This window comes from Phyllobates terribilis, unplaced genomic scaffold (genome assembly GCF_046119375.1).
Source record: "Phyllobates terribilis strain yellow unplaced genomic scaffold, ASM4611937v1 Scaffold_1__5_contigs__length_1240528914, whole genome shotgun sequence".
Lineage (NCBI taxonomy): Eukaryota > Metazoa > Chordata > Amphibia > Anura > Dendrobatidae > Phyllobates > Phyllobates terribilis.
This window is the reverse complement of record NW_027362761.1, coordinates 416739073-416760655: the sequence shown is the minus strand read 5'-3', so window position 1 is coordinate 416760655 and position 21583 is coordinate 416739073. Positions and strand designations below refer to the sequence as shown.

The following is a 21583-nucleotide window of genomic DNA, read 5'->3' as shown; positions in this document are numbered from 1 at the left end:
CCCTCACAAGGGATTGTACAGAGTCTAGACTTTGTTTGTACATCTCCCGGCCAGCATTTTAGCCAAAGGGCTCGCCGAGCAGCATTTGAAAGAGCTGACGATTTTGCTGCTAACCTGACAGAGTCCGCAGATGCGTCAGCAAGAAAGGCCGCTGCACCCTGCACTAGGGGGAGAGAAGAAATTATTCCCTTCCTGGGGACACCTTCTTTCAATTGGTTGTCCAGCTGTTCAAGCCAGACCATCAGGGCCCTGGATGTGCAGGTGGCATCCACTGCTGGTTTCAGAGCTCCTGTAGTGGTCTCCCAGGTACCTTTTAAAAAGGTATCTGCTCGTCTGTCCAGGGGATCTCTTCAAGCTCCCATGTCGTCGAAGGGGAGGGAAGCCTTTTTTGAAGCTTTGGCAATGGCTACATCAAGCCTTGGCGCCTTTGAACAGGAGGAGCATGCGGAATCGTCAAACGGATATCTCCTTTTGAACGAGGGAGGGATGCTGCCATTCTCTTTCAATAAGATCCTTAATTTTTGTGTTCATGTGAAAGGATCTTTTCTTTCTTTGACCTAAACCTCCAAACATAACATCTTCCCGGGACTTCTCTGGTTTAGTGTCCACAATGCCCATAGTAGAACGGACAGCTTTCACTAAGGCATCTACCTCATTTAAAGGGAAACATTGTCTCTCAGATTCGCCATCAGAGGAGGATATGGAAGAGGAAGAAATGTCCGAGATGTCGGAGTCTGAGTCCGGTCGAGGGTCCTGAGGGGAATGCCTGACCTCACAATTCTCACGCAAGGCCTTGCCTACTTCTTCTTTAATTAACGTTTTAAAGGCCTAAAGAAAACCCCGGGGTCTCATCCACCATCGCCTTGTCAATGCAAGGCTGGCACAACTTTTTAGTATATGCATCAGGGAGCGGGCTGCTACATAGGGCACATTCTTTATGCCTTGATTTAAACGTACATTTCTTGCTCTGAAAAAAATTCCATAGACAGAAGAAAAAAAAAAAGGAGCAATTAGTAGAATTTTCACGGAGAGTCCACTTACCCCCTGGCATATGCGGTACCGTAGAAGCAGAGGAATCCTTCTTAACCGGCGGAGGATCACGCCGAACGACAGTACCTTCCTTCCTGCTCTTAGTGGTAAACTTCTTGGTAGAACGGCTGGACCCGGTTCGGGAACGACGTTGTACCGCCTGTTGTGAGGGCTCCCCAGAGGGCTGCTCCTGCAGCAGTTGTTCTTGCGGAGGTGAAAGCTCCAGTGTATCTCCCATTGTATACAAGAAAACAAAGGGCTGGGAAGCACCTCTGCATGTAGCCAGCCTTCTTATATACTGGCCATGCAGGTACCCCCTTTTTTTTTTTGCACGGGGGGGCTCTTTTTTCCTCCTCCCCCCTACGCCCTCCCGGGGCTGGGCAGAACACCTGCGGCTCATCTGTTCCAGGACGCCCATACTGCTCCGGCGTCCCCACCGCTTGCATGCGGCCCGTACTTCCTGGTTGCGCGCGAGCTGCGTCCACTTCTGGTGGAGGGGATGTCACACTGGCCACAATGCGCACGGAGGTGCTCCAATGAGCCCTGCCGTGGCGTCTCCAGGAAGAAGGGGACCGACCAGGGGAGGAACCTCATCGCTCCAGGTACCCTGTCTATCCCTCTGGGCAAGAGACCGCTCCAATCCTGCAGGAACCTGATTGGAGACCTATCATGGACAGGAAACCTAAACTGAGGCGGGAGAGAGGTGCCGCCCTTTTTAACCTGTAGGTTTCCTGTCCATGATGGGCGGATCCTCTCTCTCTCGTGGTGCTGTCATGGGAGTACGAATAAATGGAGACCAAGAGAAGACTTAATAGCTGTTTACAAATATCTGAAGGGATGTCACAGTATAGAGCAGGGATGTCAAACTCAAAACACAGAGGGCCAACATGAAAAACTTGGACGAAGTAGTGGCCCCAAAACAGCCCCCCACACAGTATAATGGGCCACCACACAGCCCTCCATACAGAATAATGGCCCCACAGAGGGGTGGTGGTTCTGGTGTCACGGGACCAAATATAATCACCCTTTGGGCCAGAGTTTGACATGTATAGTATAGAGGGATCATCATTATTCTCATTTACACATGGAAACACGAGAAGCAAGGGAATGAAACTGAAAGGGAGACGATACAGATTAGATATTAGAAAAAACTTTTTGCCAGTGAGGATGATCAATGAGTGGATCAAGCTGCCATGAGAGGTGGCGAGTTCTCCTTTACTGGAAGTCTTCAAACAGAGGCTGGACAGACATGTGTCTGAGATGGTTTAGTGAATCCTGCATTGAGAAGGGGGTTGGACACGATGACCCTGGAGATCCCCTCCAACTCTAACATTCTATGATTCTAAAGTCACTTCCAAATTGAATAGGTTCCTAAGAAAAGAAGTTTTATAAATTACCTTAAGGTGTGACGGGGGAGAGTGCGGCTAAATTTTTAAATAGTCAAAACTGCCTAACAAAAAGAAAGGACAGTTAAAAAATGTGATAATGTGAGGCTGACATCAGTATCGATTTAATGCGCACCTGTCAGCAGGACTGTGCCAAGTAAACTACATACACTGTCAGGTGGGCGCCGTTACTCTGATTAACCTTTTCACACTGCAGTCCTTTTCAGTTTTTGCGCTTTCGTTTTTTGCTCCCCTTCTTTCCAGAGTCATAACTTTTTTATTTTTCCGTCAATATGGCCATGTGGGGGCTTATTTTTTGCGGGACGAGTTGGACTTTTGAACGCCACCATTGGTCTTACCATATCATGTACTGGAAAACGGAAAATAGAATTCCAAGTGCGGTGATATTACAAAGAAAGTGCAATTCCACAATTGTTTTTTTTTTTTTGCTTTTACAATGTTCACTAAATGCTAAAACTGAACTGCCATTATTATTCTCCAGGCCATTATGAGTTCGTAGATGCCAAACATGTATAGGTTCTCTATTTGAGTGATGAAAAAATTAAAAAAAAAAGAGCCATTTTCCGAGACCCGTAGCGTCTCCATTTTTTGGGAACCGGGACCGGGTAAGGTCTTATTTTTTGCGCGCAGAGCTGACTTTTTTTTTTTATTGATACCATTTTGGTGTAGATACAATATTTTGATGGCTTGTTATTGCAATGTTGCAGTGACCAAAAAAAACAAAAAAAAAACGTAATACTGGAGTTTAGAATTTTTTTCTTTATGCCATTTACAGATCTGATTTTTTTTTTATTTTTTTTTTATATTCATAGATCAGGCAATTCTGAAAGTGGCGATACCAAATATGTGCATATTTGATTTTTTTTATTGTTTTATTTTGAGTGGGGCGAAAGGTGGGGCCATTTAAATTTTTATATATATATATATATATATATATATATATATATATATATATATATATATATATATATATATATATATATATATATATATATATATATATATATATATATATATATTTTCTTAAAAACAATTTTATTGTCTACTTTTTACTTGCTTCAATAGTCTCCAGAGGAGATTAGAAGCTGTGATCTTCCGATCGCTAGTGTTACACATAGCGAAGCCCTGCCATGTGTAACAAAAGTGCTCATCTGCTATGAACGCTGACCGCTGGGTGTCTCCTGCAGACCCCGGGTTGTCATGCCAACCCATCGGTGACCCGTGATCATGTGACAGAATCGCTGATGGGCAGAGAGCTTCTGGTGCGACAATTTTAAATGCTGCTGTCGGAGTTTGGCAGCGGCATTTAACATGTTAACAGTTGTGGGTGGATCATAATTCCACCCGTGGCTGTTAGGGTCACATGTCAGCTGTACAAATCAGCTGTTGTGTGCCCGGAAAGGTTCGTGCTAAGCGCCGGACCCCGCACCAAAGGGGGGAGACATGAAATCTGTATGGCGCATTTGGTAAAGGGGTTAAAATGATACCTGGGTTGATGAAATCCATCCTATGGTTCTTGTTTAATTTTTGATTGCAGTTTTTCAGTTAAATAAGTTGTCCATTGCTTTATATTACCCCCCCCCCATGTATCCCCTCGGGGCCCCTAAGGATGTTTGTAATTACCTTACGTTGCTGATAATGCCTGTGAGCGGCGCTATCTTTGGCCGCTCAGAGGCATCACGTGACCCTGAGCTGTCGTCACAAGTTGGGTGTGACTCAGCGCTGGGGTCCCCGCGGTGGCAGCTGGGTTGTGGGCGGGGTTACCCCCCACGTCACATCCAAACATCCACCGCGCGCTTTCCCAATGAAGGGGAGAGGCAGAGAGCGCGGTGGATGCTGGGTGTGATGCGGAAGGGGGTAACCCCGCCCACAGCCTGGCATCCACCATGGAACCAGGAAGACAGAGACCCCCTGGCTGCTGCCAGCACTTATCGTGACGTCAGAGCTGGCTGCAGCCGGGGGTCACGTGATGCCTGTGATTGGCCAGTGATCGCGCCGCTCACAGGCAGTATCTGCAACGTAAGCTAATTACAAAAATCCTTAGGGGCGCCATGGGGATAATCTAAAGTACTGGACAACCCCTTTAATGATATTCTGGTGCTTCAGGGCGGCCTGTGGACGTGGCTTTATCTGGTGCTCTGCTTACATATTCATCTGTATGCGCTTATGACAACTCACTGATCTTTCAGTGACCTGCCTCCTATTTTACATAATGCATATACTATTGTGGCATCCTCAAGCCGCCCGAAGCACCAGTTAATATCATTAACTGAAAACTGCAATCAAAAATTAAACAAGAACCACAGGACGGATTTCAGCAACCCAGGTATCATTTTAATCAGTGTAACGACACCAACAAGACAATGTATGTAGTTTACTTAGGACAATCCTGCTGACAGGTGCGCTTTAAAATTTGCTACTAACAAAGTAAAATGTATCTCAAAAAAACAAAAAACAGAATCACTGGGATATGTTGAAACATTCCAGAGTTATTTCCACATAACGTGGTATGACAGATTTGGCTGTCTCTAAGGGGTTAAACATCCAGTCAAATGGGCAAACGTAATTTTCCCTGGACAAGCCCTTTAATTCCGTTTTGTGCTTCGTTGTAGGAGAACAACTGTACTAAAGAGTGCAGGATCGTTGACATGACAAACTTCTTTTATATAACAGTACAGCAGCAGGCAGTGCCATTTTGTCTCCAACTATGGTTGCTATGACAATAATTAGGAGAGCATTAAAGCACCGACATCATGACGTTGCGAGTGCGTCGATGCGAAATGACCATTGCTCTAGACTCTGTCCGGCACCCCCTGCCCTATTTCTTTGTACCCCGTTGCACAGAATCTTAATAAAACATGAAAACCATAGCGAGATCCGCTGGTCTTCTATTTCCTCATGTTGCTTTTAGTTAAGCACAGAGGAGCGGCCATTGGAAGAGCACCATCTGTTCCATATTATTTCACCTGAGGAGCGCTGCAGACCTTCACTGCTCTTAGATTCATGTACATTCTCCACAACAGCTCACTGCTCTAGAGCCAAATTCACACATCAGTTATTTTTCCCACAGTAAAAAAAAAAAAAAAAAAAAAAAAAAAAAAAAAAAAAAAGCACCCATTTTCATTAGTCTTTTTTCCATGTAATCATTCAATTAAAAGGGGCCAGTTTAATCTACAATTTAGACAAAAGTCAGACATGCCAGAACAGTCTTGTGAAAAAAGCCCATAAACTAACAGGTACGTGGGAAGGTGCACAAACTGTTTGGCCACTGAAAGGCTGCCCTAAGCACCAGTAGCTGTTTTTTTTTTAAATCACTGCAAAAGGTGTGTTGACTTTAAAAGCAGTCTGCCACACCAAAACACAATCTGAACTACTTAGTCCATATAAAACGCTTACGTGCAGTATTTATTTACTCAAGCTGGACAGAAAAACTTAATTCATATGTAAAGTGTGTGTACGTGTGTGTGTATATGTGTGTGTGTGTATATGTGTGTGTGTGTATATGTGTGTATGTGTGTATATGTGTGTATATGTGTGTATATGTGTGTGTGTGTGTGTGTGTGTGTGTGTGTGTGTGTGTGTGTGTGTGTGTGTGTGTGTGTGTGTGTGTGTGTGTGTGTGCCTGGATCAAAGTCCCGCCCCGCTCGTCCACACTGACACTGCAGGAGCTGAGAGAACACACAGGCCCCCAATTCATCAGGACCAGTGTTGTGTACAACAGTCTTGACGTAGGGGCGAGTTGGAGTCCAAAGTGCATGATTCATGAAGAGGCACTACAGACAGGGAGAAAAGAGCATCCGAACAGACACTTGTGTGTGCGCGCAGACGTTCAGGCAAGCCTTGGGGCCTTTACTGTTACTCGGCTGCAAGTGGTTGCAGATCTGGTGACAAGGTGACCCCTCCCGCTGTCATACTACCTATAGGCTGAAGCCTCAAGAAGGGAGCAGTGACATAGTGCAGTGTTGCTGGGTCTGAATGCTGGGGTCCAGTTCAACAGGGATCACAGGGCTCTGCAGTTAAGGCAGCTGCTGCTTTTTATACTGTGATTGTTCCTTTCCACTAATTTTCATATTGCCAATCAACATTAATGCATGTAAAATAAAAGAAAGCACTTTTAGAATGAGTTCATGAAATCTTTACTTTCAAAACAAATAGTTTAAATGGCTCATGGTAAAGGCTAACCATCTACATCAATGTCTCCATCCCTGGCCACCTCATCCTGTAGATTATTCTGTTTTTACACACAGTACAAGCTTTCCGTGTTCTTAGTACACAGGCACGCCCAGAGAAGGAATGTCCTGCACTACAGCCAGAACCCGATGTACAGCACCCGCTCTACTGACATGATAATCTCGCCAAGCATTTTACAGTCCATAACCCCTGCCGCTTACATGAGTGCCTAGGAAAAATAGTTTCCCACTAATTGACATTCTTTCGTGAAATTCCATTGGGCCTCAAAACACACACAAACACAAAGTACTGTGGGCATTTACCAATATCCACTGCTATGTGATTCATAGAAATCGCAATCTACAGTAATACCTACTTCTAGCTCCACATACATTTTAAAAACAAAACATGGCAATATTGCTACAATCTGCCCTAAAGCTGAATAAGGCAGGAGTAGACCTCTATAATCCCAAGAGATTTATAGACAAATGTAGGTAACCATGTGACACCTTTGTAAGCCATGGAAAAATAGTTGATTAAGAAATAAATCGCTCACCAACCCACTATTCAACAGGGATAAAAACAGACAAATTTCCTAAGGTATCTGCAGTTGTGTGCATACTAAAAGTCCAATTTCTAAAACAGTGGTGTCCGACTCCTAGTTCAAGTGCAATGTCCCTTTAAGGTCTTATTTCTAGGAATAAAGAAATAGACAAATGAATGATGAACAAATATACTGCTGGTCTGCCAGGATATTGGATGAAGTAATCTGTAATTGCTCAAAATCATAATCTTAAAAAAGCAATGAGTACATTAAAAGCATAACATCCAATTCAGATGTCATTCACCAACACACACACACCTTAAGTAGTACACTGTAACTCAATGGAGATCAATTCACATACAACATATGAAGTCAACTGCATAACCCAATGTGGAGTGAGGCTATCCCAGTACATATATAGGTGCATGAGGCTATGTAGGGCTTCGAAGTAGTCAGGACAGAGTTATACACATTACAGGTGTCACCATATTCCAGAAATAAGTAACTTGTAGAATCAGTGGATGCCTTTCCAGTAGTTATTTTGGGATAGCTGTTACCATGCAAGGAAGACATCCATGTCAGGTAACAAAACTCAGAAAAGAAAAATGCTGATCACAGCTGGATTCCCTTCACACTTGCAGAGTCTTCCAGCCTCGGACTCTCTGTGCCATAGAAAGCTCTGCACAGCCCTAGAAGCCCCTGACAAAGAATGAAGAGTTGTCTTTCACTGCCCTGATATATGATGCAACTCTGCTGCTGAGCTGTACACCTGAAAAACAGTAAGAAAAGCCCAGTAAGGAAACAGTCACACTGCAGGATATTGCTCAGTGTTTCTATGTAGAAACTAGGAGTGGAACAAAGGAAGAACTAGCAGCTCCTCCATGTTTCCGGACCACTCACGGTTTTGGCTTATAAATGCTGCAGACAAATACTGCCAAGAGCAAGTGGCCTGAGCGTGAACTCGCATATTATTAGATTACAATTTGTTGCCAGGTGTCATTTTGTGAAAAACATGGCAAAATGTGATGTCAACGGTACCTGTGAATTTAACATAGGGGGCAAAATTATGTGAGTAGAGTCAGTCTATAATACACTTCACCCCTTCACACATCTGGGAGCAGCTCTATGTCCTGTGCTGGGGGTGCAGTGTCTGGAGGGGGCTCAGGGCTGAGCTTCCTCCACTATCAGCTGTCACCTCTCCAACAGCCATGGCCAGAGCAGAGTACTGGAGGACTGGTGTTACTGAAGACTTCACTGTGCTGCCTGCAGCGGGCAGAGCCTCACTTACTACTTACTATTGGACTCTGTTATACTTTATCTTTTGTTTTCCCGTTAACCCCAAGAGGGACTGTTTATTTTTATGGGACACTGCTGGAGTTTAGGCCACAGAATAAACCAGCAGAAAGTTTACCCAAACCGTGTGTCACTCATTCATCATATATAAAATATAATATATATATTTTAAGCTATTACTATGGGCATACAGGTGGTACCATTCTTCTGCGCAGGTGCCGGCAAGTCACTGATACTTCAGTAACTCGCCGGCACCTGTGCAAAAGGATGGTGAAGACACTGCCCATAGCAGGACGGTAAATGTATGCATAATCGTGCATGGCACAGGTGCGGGATTCTGGCACCACAACTGCACGTCACATGGCACAGTGACGGTATGTGCATATGGTCAGGAAACACTGCGGATTGGACGCAGCACCCTTGCGCTACGTGCAAACTGCAAAGTTCTACATTACCAGAAAAGTGGATGGGATTTTAAGAAATCCCATGCCCACTATACGTCTCTGTGCATCTGTGGATCACCCGCGGACACATGGCGCGTCTTTCCAGACCGCAGCATGTCAATTTCTCTTGCGGAGTCGCTAGTCTTTGCAAGAGAAATTAGATCAGTGCAAAGTATTGATTGTGGTGAATTTGCATGGTTCAATGATCACATGCAGATTCACCTGTGTGCAGCGCTTTGGATGCAGCATAAAGTATACTGTGTTCAAAGCGCTGACAGTACGGATCGTGTGCACATACCTTGATACTGATGGGAAGGGGGTGGTTTGCAATTTAACACTGGAAGCAGTTTTTTCCAGGCACCGCATGCCCAGAATCCTAGATGAACTCATTAACAAACGATTAAGGCTGGGTGCCCACTATGCTTTTAAGCGTTTCCGCGGCGGCAATTCCGCTGCAGAAACGCTTAAAAAAAGCTTGGTAGAAGGTCTGCTATGTTCCCAATGATAATCCGCATGTGCTGTGCACATGCTGCGGAAATTTCCACTGCGGATTATCATTGCGGGAAAAATCCGCAGCACTACCAATTATTTTACGGAATCGAGGTGTTTTTGCCGCCATTGACTTGCATTGAATCGCATAAAATCCGCATCACTACATGTGCACATGCGGATATTAAGCGATTCAATGTGCTGATGGTACCCGGGTTTGGAGAAAAGACTCTCCTCCAGACCCAGGTACCATAGTACCCGTTTTAATTTTTTTTTTTTTTAATAAAAAAAATACTTTATACTTGCCTTCTGATGGCCCCCGGTCTCCTCAGTGATCCGTCCTGGTTTCCCGGCAGCTCGCGATCGTCTAAAAGGACCTGCCATGACGTCGTTTAGTCATGTGACGGGTCACGCGACCCGTCACATGACTAAATGACGTCATGGCAGGTCCTTTTACACAACCGAGAGACACCGGACGCATCAGATAAGGACACCGGGGGCCATCAGAAGGCAAGCATATTTATTTTTTACTATTCTTTTACGGTCACACTATATAAATTCATGCCGGTGGCATGGATTTATATAGTGTGACCAAGTTGTCAAGCATTTTCCAGGTGATACTAAAATCGCTTGGAAAGCGCCTTACAACCCAACCCGCATGCGAAATTGCATGTGCAAAACGCTTCAATTACACTTGTCACTGGCAGGAAAAACGCATGTAAAATCCGCATGCGTTTTTTTTTCTGCTAGGGAGATGCAGAAACGCTCAGGAAAAATCCGGAGAATTTCTGCATCGTGGGCACATAGACATAGTCAATTTCTCAACAACAAGACAGAAGCTATGAGGCATATAAGTAGAACTATTTTAAACAATGCTATCACCTGTAAGCCCATAGTAATAGTTTAAAAGCATCCCAGGGGGTGACAGATTCCCTTTAAAAGTCAAGAAATAAAAAATAAACATATCCAGCAACGAGACATCCAGATCTGTCAAAATATAAAGCCAATTAACCGGATTGGTAAACAGTAACAAAAAAATAAATAAATAAATAAAATAAAAAAAATAAATAAATAGTACACCCCCCACCTAATAAGGGGAATCAATGAAAAAGTCAGCTCACCAGGCAGAAACGAGCTGTAACGGAGCTCCACAGACTGAAAAGTGTAAAAATTGTAGTCTTGAAAATGGCAGCACAAACCACAATTTTTATTCCAAACTTATGATTTTTTTTTCACCACTTAAATAAAAAAAGCAAGTTTTCTATTGCCATAGTCTTACTGACCTGAAAACCAAGCTTACCAAGTCACTTTTAAAATATAATGAACACACTAAAAACAAAATCCAAAAACCCATGGAAGTGGAATTCCACATTTTTCACCTCAATAATAAATTATCTTCTATGGTAAAATAAAGTCATTCAAAAATACAAGTCTTCCCACAAAAAAGCCCTCATGCATCCATGAGGATGAAAAGTAAAGTTTCAGCTTTTGAAAGAAGGGGAGAAAAAAAATGAAAGCGCAAAAATCCCTGGAGTCATCCACCTGCCTAGCTCTTCCTCATGACTCAGCTGCAGATTTTAAACCTCAAATCAAACATCTCAGAAAAAAATCTGAGCGATTATAACGAACACGATGTAGCTTACAAAACCCACAGCATTCATTACTGCCATGGATTCACTCCAGTGAGTTACAATAGGAGAGGGGGAGGTGGTATGTGCTCAGTCTGCAGCAGAGATTACACTTTAAGGTTTGCAATTCTGATGTGGATTAGTTTATAACGGAATCTGTCAGCGGATTTTTGCTATGTAATCGGAAGACAGCATGCTGTAGGGGTTAAAACACAGATTTCAGTGACGCCTCTCTTAATCAAGCTCCAAGGTTTTGTTTGCTTGTACCAGTAGCTTTTTGCTGTGACTAGCTGGTCAGTGAGCCTTGATCCCACACAACCCCACCTGTGATAAGCAGCTCACCGTTTATGGACATAGTATACAGAGCCTGGTGTGGGCAGAGGCAGTTTTCACAGCACTGCTTTATTGCTTAATCAAAAAACTCTGTGTGAGAACCAGGGTTGTGGAGCCAGAGTCTTTGCCTATTTTGGTGGAGTCGGAATAAAATGGACAGACTCCTAAAATATATAATACACTAGATGGTGGCCCGATTCTAACGAAACAGGTATTCTAGAATATGTATGCGGCTGACCGGGCGCGACTAATCAGCGAAGCAGTGTTTAAATGGGTTGTGCACCACTTTAAATTAACCCCCCAATGTATCCCCCCAAGGCCCCTAATGAATTTTGTAATTACGTCATGTTGTCAATACTACTTGTGACAGTCCATTAAACGTGACAGAAGTACATCACACACTGACTGACAAAACATGTTCAGTACGTCATGGGCAGTTGGTGAGTCACATGACCACATGGGCGGAGTCAGCCCTGCTATCTCCCGACGGTGGCGTACTTATTTTAAATCCGGCGCCAATTGGCCGGAGAGAGTGTTTAAATTTGGCGCCAATATCATTGATTGGCCGCGACCAATCAGCGAACCGTGTTAGTGAGGACCGGCTATGCCTGTGCAGGTCTCCCGGCTGCATCGCCACTGACCTCCATGCGGCTACCGTCGGGAGATCAGCGGCTAGGGCCGCTGATCTCCCGACGGCAAGTGTGAAGGGAGGACTGGGAGCGGCGCCACCTAGGCCGCCGGTCGGGGCACTTCTGCTGTGAGCAGCAGGGAGATGACCGGCTAGCGCCGGTCATCTCCCGGCTGCAAAGCCGCTGACCTCCGTGCGGCAGATGAGCCGCTAACGGCCGTCATCTTGTTCTGAAATCCAGCGTCGCTGATTGGCCGCGGCCGGACCAATCAGCGACGCGGGATTTCCTGGACGGACAGACAGACGGGATAAGCAGATTGGGATCGGTAGTACAATGCAGGATGTGCTGTAAAAGGTTTCATAAGAATTTGGGAAAGTTATGAAATGTCCTATAAATGTCTGTTCTGTTCCTGATCTAAGGATCTGGGCTTTTAGTTGAGATGAATCTGTGCTGCACTTTTACGTACATGAAAAAACCTGAAAAAATGAACTTGCTTCCCAGGTCTGTGTGTCCACTAGCTGGGTTCAGTCTCTCAGCCCCTATCCACATGCATGTCAAATGACAAACGGTAAGGTTTCAAATATTAGGACGGTCCCAAATAGGGTCACCGTGATGAGGTGGAATGGCTTTTGCATTATTTTGAACAAAATGTTTACCAAGTACCCTATATTATTTTCATGCACTATTGCGGCTTATTTATTGCAGGGTATTTGTGTATCGTGTTTCTGTCTTTGTTTTTTTTACTTTATGTACACGCTCAGTAGTGAGGCCGTGCTGTGGAAATTGAGAAGTCGGAGGTTTGGCTTACCGACCCCACAGCCCTGGTAGCAACGGCTGCACCCAGTAATCTAAGTCAGTGTTCCCTCAACTCAAGTCCTCAAGACCCACCAACAGATCATGTTTTCATGATTTCCTTAGTATTGTACAGGTGGTGGAATTATCACTTGTGCAATACTAAGGAAATCATGAAAACATGATCTGTTGGTGGGTCTTGAGGACTGCAGTTGAGGGAACACTGATCTAAGAGATACATCATTGGATTAAGCTTCTCTTTTCCTACATCATGCTGCTCTCAGATGAAGTAGCAAAAACCTGCTGACAGATTCCCTTTAAGGGGATTTTTTTTTCCACAATGGTCGTGTGCCATTGCCAGAAATATTACTGCACTCAGGCACTGGATTACATTAGTGGTGTAAATTTCACCAGAAAAGTGTCAGAAATTTTCATTGTCTGGGCGAGTCTCTCTACTCCTCGTCTATGCTCCTTTTGGTGAAGTTGGCCAGTACTGTGCAGGTGGAGTGGGCAAGCAGTGATGGTGGCAATAGATATGACTCTAGCAAAGAAGCCAGACTGCACTGCCTCATGGGGAAATGTAGTCTAGGGGCACAGAGGGATAGTTGGCAGGAAGTAAAGCAAAACAAAATGGCTGCAGGAGGCTGAAACGGGAGGTAAAAAATAAATAAATAAAAAAGGTATCAAGATCAAGTAGCCTGGGGACCAATTACAGGGACAGCCAGATCATTCTTCAATATTTTTTTTTCCTTCAGAAAACCCCCTTTGTGAGCTTCTCTGCTCCCCTCCTCCATGATCGGACAAGAAGATTTTACAATTAGTAGTGTCAGAGTCTGGGGGAAAGGGGAGCAGAGAAGCTCAAACAGACGTATGGCCATTTGCTACACTTGCACAAACCATCTATTGCATGAAAAAGGCAACTGATTCAACACTTTCAGCATGGAGTTTGGCAAAAAAAGGAAATGAGGTGATTTTTTTTTTTTGTATTGATCTTTGTAATATAAACAAACAAAAAAAACCTGCACAACAACCTGTGTGTGAAACCACTCTTACAGAAATTTTTGCAAGTATGCATTTTTCAGTTTATCCTTGGACATTAGAATGTAGGGTTTGTTTTTTTAAGGCAGCAGATGAGTTCTGGCCCCTCTCACAGGCTGTGAATATTCCCCCTGGACTATGGGAGGAGTTGGGCAAATCTCCCACAGCCAACAACAGTGCAGGCCAGGAATGCCGGACTGATCACACTGGGCAGATTTCTCAATACTGTCACAGGACGAGTCCTGGCGCTGTGGAAATGCTCATTAATCCGACTGATATCACTGTGTTAAGGTCCATGTTCTCTAACTGCTTGCAGCCATAAACAAACTTCTAGTCCTGCCCAGACGGGTTATATGTATTCTCCAAGGCTGAATCCACACACAATGTTTAGAGATCTTTTGGCACAAAGAATATACACAGCACACCCATACAGCGAGACCTAAGGAAATGTGTCTAATAAGCCTCAAGTATTTTATCATTATACACAAATCAGAAATCTGGATGACAATTCGGGTGATTCTTCACCGATAATGTGCTTTTTATTAAAGGTAATCTACTGTCATCTTGGTTACATGGTGCACACAATAAAAAGTATAAAGGAAGTCTAGGAGTACATGGCGCAATTTTACATTAAACTACCGCAGCGGTCAGACATGTAAATGAGATCCCATTCATACAACGCAGATCACTACCTTATTTTTACATCACCATTATGTGTACAAGGTCCTGTTTTGACCTTACAAGATGAAGTTTTCTTGAGACCATCTGGAAATTTGCACATGACATCTATTAGATGCCAGCGCACCTGCCAAGCTTTCCCAGGAGAAACTGCTTCACCAGCGGTTTTGTCGTTATTCTTGCAGCGGCGCTGCAGCCGGAGTCTTTTCCTCTATACTTTCAAGTATACACGCTGCTCCCTAGCCATAACTTATATGTCGTCTTTACACTGCCGGGCATTAGGTTCATTTTCTGGGGAGCTCTTGCGGTGCCTGGAAACCGCCAGAAAGACACCCATGAGCACACAGCCTTTTGGTGTTTTACTCATTGCAACTTTTATTAGGTTTAAATTCTGCCATTTGTCCCCTTTTCCTACACCATCTACAGTAAAAAAAAAATAAAGCTACATATTAGATATTTAATAATCAAACAAATTTTTTTTTTTTTTTAGAATCAAGACTTCATAGGTTTCTTTTTAATAGAATACACACAATTCTTTTTCTCTAGTTAAGATGTTATTGTGGCCGTGGATCCCAGCTGTCAGTACATTGGGGATATTGTGGGAAGAGCTCATCTGCCTACATTTCATCGCTCTACACTACTGTTCATGTGCCAACTGCCTATAATAAAATGTTTGGCATGGGAATCTTTACAGAAGAAAAAGATAATGTGATAAGAAGTGTGAAAAATTCTCAAAGATAAAATTATTTGTATAACTTAAGGGGGTTATATCTGATTGTCAGAAGCAGCCATATTTTTTCCAAACTCCTCCACGTCTGTCTATAGGTTGTATCTGGTATAGTAGCTTCTCTATAAATAGGTTAAAGCTGCAATCCCACACACAAACTGCAGACGAGTGTGGCGCTGTTTTTGGATAAAAACACTTTTATTTTACCTGTACAGCCCTTTTCATATACAATGATTCGATCAATTGAACTCTATAGAGATTATTCTCAAGCATAAGGCCAAAACTTTAAAATGTTTGTGAAGGGAAAGATACTTACCATTACTGCACCAGCGCTAGCAGCACGAGAACCAGTAAAACACTTTAAAAGAAGCTATAGAAAGTGTCCATGTACCTGAAACCTAAATCTTCAGAAGTCAGTAAACTACAAGATAACATGTGCATTTTATTATGATCCATTGTACAAGGATCATTTTAATCTTAAGAGCCAGTCAAATTAACTTAAAAGTCAATTATTTTACCTAGTGACCCAGTAACAGAACCCCCACCCCCTCCTGGACATGACATGTTGGCTTCTAGGCCTATTGACTATGGCCATATTAAGTTTCTATTGCCTCCAAGCTTTTGGTTCTACAAGAGTCTGTAAGAGCCCATCTGTCAGGCGGAGGAGAAGGTGCTACGTAACACCACAGCTATGCGACCTGCTCTGCGATCCTCACTGATGAAGCCACATACTGGAATTACAACTTTGTCTACAAATCATTAGTAAGCTTTACAGGACAATTATAAAAAAAAAAAAAAATTTCCCCGCATTTATTGGAGCCTTCCCTACTATATGCATACCTGTTTCTTGATCCATCCTCTTTATAGATGCAGAGCGCATGCGCTCGGTCTCCTCTGCCCCGTGCCGCGCTCAGCTGTCACTATGCTTTCGGCACGCTGCCGGGAATAGCACTTATGTGCTTTTCCGGTCGCGCGCGCCGACGTCATGATGGATGGGGCGCGTGCGCGGTGTGGGTGACGCCGTTGCGCATGCGCCGCACGACATCTATCACTCGGCGGCCATATTGGATTCTTACATGATGTGTCATGTGACACACAAAGGGGTGTGTTTAAAGGTCCTGGAAGCACTATAATGGATGCCTCTTGAGAAAGCCATGTCCTAACACCGGCGAAACGCGCGTCGAGGCTTTTTCTAACCCTGCGTCCTATCCCTGCACCACCTTTTGCAGGTCTGGGGTCCCTCTCTATCCGGGTGAGTCTGGTGCAACATGATTTTTGGGACTTTTGGGAGTATACAACCGACATGGGAGTGATTCCTAATTATTTCAACTACATGTCCCTCTCCCTGTCTTAATTTTAGCACCATGTCCTGACCCTCGGGGTGAACCTTCTGTTTAGACCTATTTATATGCAATATGAGGGATTATATGTCCGCTTGTCCTATCTATATGTCATTGTTACTAAAGTGATGTACTGTCTTTTAATATTTATACAATAAAGTTTTTCTATGCCATTCTACTCAGCTGTTCTCCCAATTTCTATCCAAGAGTCTGTAAGCGCCCATCTGTCAGGCAGAGAAGGCGCTACGTAACACCACAGCTATGCGACCTGCTCTGCGACCCTCACTGATGAAGCCACATACTGGAATTACACCTTTGTCTACAAATCATTAGTAAGCTTTACAGGACAATTATAAATCTGATGTGATTGTTTTGCGCTATATAACAATATTGGAATTTTTCATTTAAGTGAAATGTCAAGTGGAAAAATAACGTACTTGGCACATAAGCGGCACAGATTCAAAAGTGCCAGCACAGTGCCACTTCCACCAACCCAGTAATTAAGGAAACTAAACAATGAATGATTGTGCCTGCGGGATAATACACCAGGGAATATCCTTGTGTAGGAGCCTGGGATTCAAAAAGGTGTAAAGAAAAGGACAAAATACAAAAAAAAGTCAATATATCTATGTATATTAGGCAAGGTTTTTCTTCTAATATGTACTAAGTGATTTTCTTGTTCATGGATTCACCAGTTATGAGCCATGAGAGTTTAAGGCTAAGTCTTTTCCTAATACAGCAAATGTAAAAATGAAACATATACCATACATGGGATTATAAGTATGAAAACTAAAAACACCATATAGTCTACATATGAAAAACCTAGATGTCAAACATGTGACAGTAGGAGACATGCAAATTATAGCAACTTGGTATGAAGAGAGCAAAGAAATTATATATGGCTGTGAATAAATCAGAAAACTCATTTACCTAACAATATTTAAGAATAAGACCCTATGCAAGATGCATAGATTAAGAGGACATACACGGCTGTGTCATGAAGCAATTACCTTTCACACTCTTCCTATTAACATCGGCTCCTTTTTCAAGTAGGAATTGAGCTATCTCTTTATGACCTTTGTAGCAGGAGATCATCAGACAAGTGTGACCGTGCCGGTTGGCCACTTCCAAGTCAGCTTTGTGCTCTACCAAATACTTCACAATCTCCAGATGCCCGTCAAAGCAGGCTGCTCTTAAAGGCGTAGAATTAGTAAGGGTTGTGTTGTTCACAGAGGCGCCGTGGTCCAAAAGTGACTGGACAACTTTCAGGTGACCGGCTGCAGAGGCTGCCCAGAGAGGTGGTGCACCTTCTATGGTTTCACCATCAAAATTGACAGATCCCCCGATTTCTACAGAAGCACTGCACTGATCCAGCAGGTAATCCACCATATCCAGGTGGCCGTATCGGGCAGCCATTAAAAGGGGTGTAGCTCCATTGGTTTTCTCCGACATTAACAAAATGACTTCATCTTTGGCCTTGTTTTCCAGCAGCTTGGAAAGAAGGCGCAGCTTGCCATCACGAGCAGCATTAAAAACTGCCGTCTTGAGATCCATGGTCGCTCTGATGTAAAAAGACTTGTTTGTGTTAGAAGAGACCAAAATCTGTCTCAATGACAACCAGAATTTTCCAGAAAAGGCACACAAGAAAAATGAACAAGATCCTGCCTGTTGTCTCAGGAGAAGCATAAATAGGGACTCACAGACGCATAAAGCTGAAAAGAAAAAAAAATATGAATTAGTTTGCTTAGTGGAATGCCATTAACATTCATTATAGGTAGTTCTAACAGCCAACCATCAAGTTCCTCATAGTACTAAAAAAAATACAACAACACTCACATAGTCCATATGAAAGCACTACAAATACCATGATGAAAGACTGCATCCATGTACCCCAATGACCAATTTCAGGAATATGCTTTACTGGTGTTTTAGTCGGTCACCGTAAGTGGAAAATAGAGAAACCACTAGTGTAATCTTCTCAATGTACCACTGCCAATGATCTACCCTCAATAATGACAAAATGGAGCATTAGCATACGAAATCCACCAAAAAGATATTCCTGATGTTTAAGTGTTTAGAAGTTTCCCGAAGAAGGCAAAAGTGGAAGAAACATTGTATCACAAGACTAGGATCATGCTCCATTATAAGCAAGTATGCATCAGTTCCACTAGTCCAAGATATAAATTTAAAGTACATGAGGCTGCCAGGGCAAGCAATAAGGGCTGGGTATATTAAGGACATGGGATTTCCACTCAGAACACCTTTCACCCATAGTAGAGAGCTGCTGGACAGAGCTTTGGGAGGACAATCCCTTTAACCACTAGACCGGATTCTATGGCTCCTGTCCTCAGTACCTCATGTTAGCCTGCCACAGGTTGTCTCCAGCTCTAGACAAACTGTCCTTCAAGAGATTGCACATGTGGAAAATACTTGTGGACTATTCTAAGAACACACTGGACCTGCAGATTTACCTACAGGAATTTTCCTACCTTTGGGTAAATGAACAATAAGAGAAAGGGGCCGGAATAACAAACATGTCATGTTACTAAAGTTACCGAGCAGTCGTCAACCATTTCCTAATTCTACATTTCAGTTCCTCAGAAGATACAGACAGGACATCCCTACACGTAGATATTCTGCTTGGTATGTTGCGCTGTACTTTGTTCTGGAATGTCAGTGCAGATTCCTCAACAAGCACATAATATGTGAACCCACCCTAAGGCCACATTCACTCCTGGGTTGTTTTTTTTTTGTATATGGAGGAAAATACCATGGCTAAATCTCCTTCGGTGTGCCAGATCTCCATCAGAGCTTGGTCAGTGTGTCCAGTTTTACCATCAGTAACTTTCTCATATGCCAAGAAAGAAAACATTTTTTGGAAAGCTTCTCCTGCCATTACAATTTTAAAAACAGACAGTACATGGATAGCATCCACGTGCCGTCCGTGATATTTACAGACCCATAGACTAGTATGGGTGACTGACTAAAATCGACAAGTCTCCAATATTTATATGTACACACAGTCCGAAAAAAAAAAAAAAAACATGAGAATGTGAACAGCGCCATAAATTATAATGGGTAATTGTTCATGAAATACACAGGTACATGAAAAGCAGATGACTGAATGAGGCCTTAAAGTACAGAGTTAAAACAGTGCGATAGGCCACATCCACACTCATTTTTTTCTCAAGAGTGGGAGCCAGAACCAGGAGTGGGTGATAAATACAGAATTGGGGACTTGTTTCTATTATACCTTTTCTCTGATTGTTCTTCACCTGGTTTTGGCCCCCACTCCTGTGAAAAAATACTGACCGAATACTGATAGTGGGGCCGTGGCCTTACTTAACACTCAGGGAACACCAGCAGATTACTAAAAAAGATATAGTAATAAAAGTATACCAGATTTACGTTTAAGTGCCCATGCTGCCTATCCACAGTTCCCCATCACCCAAACATCCCCCTCAATCACAGGATTCAAACAGCCAATAATGCTGACGCCAATCAGTACAGGGGGTGTTGAGAAATAGGGGAGGGATGTCAGCAGTGCACAAGTAACCAAGAGCTGAGGGGAAACGGGCAGTGGGGGTCACGTCACAAGGTGAAGATTATCTCCCATTATTATCAGTTTCGGCTCACGATTCAGGCTATGACTTTATGGCAGGAAAACATGTTTGTCAATATTTCCAACAATGAAGTCCCAGTAAACTGTCATAAAGGTTTATTCCCAAGATGGTCAGTAGTCCCCTATCCACAGGATACTGCTCTCTAGGGGGGGCCCGACAGCTGAGACCACCAGCACAATCATAGACAATGAATCCTACGCTTCATTCAAGATGGGGCTTGAAAATTCTGTGGGTCAAGAGACTCACTGTGGGGCCCAGCGGTCAGACCCCTGCGATCCTGGATATCCAATGCAACCAAAACACCAGCTCATCTCAATCGCAAGGAATTCCTCCCAAAATAGAGCAGCATTGGAGCAATGTCACGACAAAGGACCATGTGTAAGTGCGAGAAGCCAGGAAACCCCTCTATCAAGACAAACTATCAGGGGGGACCCGGGGGTCCTGGAAGTGGGGAGCACAGGTAACAACTCAGAGTGGGGAAGTGTCCCCCAAAAATGCTGCAGGGAGGAAACTAATGTCCTAAGGATCACAAAGGGGTTATGTCTCCTCTACACACATTAATATATATTGATAAGACACACACACCTACAGGGGTAATGGCGGTGCCGGACATTGCCCTGACAGTACCGTACAGCACGAGCACAGCCCCGGAAGACGCTCACAATGCGGAAGGTCACGTCCACGAGTGTCGCATTCGGCAGCCCGCACACACTCGCGGTGACACACATTCACGCCGTAAATAGTCACTATGTAAACGGACGGAAGTGAGCAGCGCCGCATCTGTCACCACATGGACTGAGCACAGGGAGTGTTTACCACGGCCATGGTTACAGCGGTCTGTCCCTGATCTCCTCCCGGGACGTTATGCGCCCTGTAGAAGCCGCCGCTGCCGGTGTGACGGGGCAGGCGGGGCTCTCCTCCGTCTGATAGGAACTCCACCTAACCTGCTAGAACCCGTTAGTCATCAACAGGATAAAACTCAGCCAATCACAAGTAAGGGGCGGGGCGGAACATGCACAAACGGTCTCATCCTTCGCAGCGTGACGTTCTGGCGTCTAAGGTTAGGTTGAGCTAACAACGTCGTTCAGCGTCCGGGTGGAGGGAGAGGACAATGGTGTGGGGGACGGGGGAGAGGAGTGGGCGTGGTCCACGGTGAGTGACGTAACGGAGAGTGAGTGACACAATAGTTCTCGAATGTGAGAAACTTCTAGTCATGAAGCGGTGACCTGCGCGGTCCGGTGCTGCCCCCAGCCTCCCGCAGGCGGAAACCACAGGCTGTTAGGAAATGGGCTGAGTGCATAGGAGATAGCTCATTATCCACGGACAGAAAACCCCCAACTGAGCTGCTCCTGCCCGACCGGGGCTGCGGTGTCACAGCTGAGGGCGGGGGGGAGGTGACTGACAGCGGGGGCTCACCCTAT

General features: G+C 44.1%; 1 protein-coding gene across 3 annotated transcripts in view; it reads right to left on the bottom strand.

Moving 5' to 3' along the window:
• Window positions 1–21146, bottom strand: part of FEM1C (fem-1 homolog C) — a 36740-nt gene extending 15594 nt beyond the window's left edge. Inside the window, exons 1-2 of one of the 3 annotated variants that reach the window (XM_073677129.1) lie at window positions 20979–21146; window positions 17550–18251 (exon numbers count right to left, since the gene is read on the bottom strand). In XM_073677129.1, coding sequence (XP_073533230.1) covers window positions 17550–18225 — 676 coding nt within the window. In that variant the 5' untranslated portion in view covers window positions 18226–18251; window positions 20979–21146. Of the gene's footprint in view, window positions 1–17549; window positions 18252–20747; window positions 20903–20978 lie in introns of those variants that run through there. The other 2 variants (XM_073677111.1, XM_073677120.1) reach the window with 2 other exon arrangements.
• Between the last annotated feature and the right edge of the window lie 437 nt (window positions 21147–21583).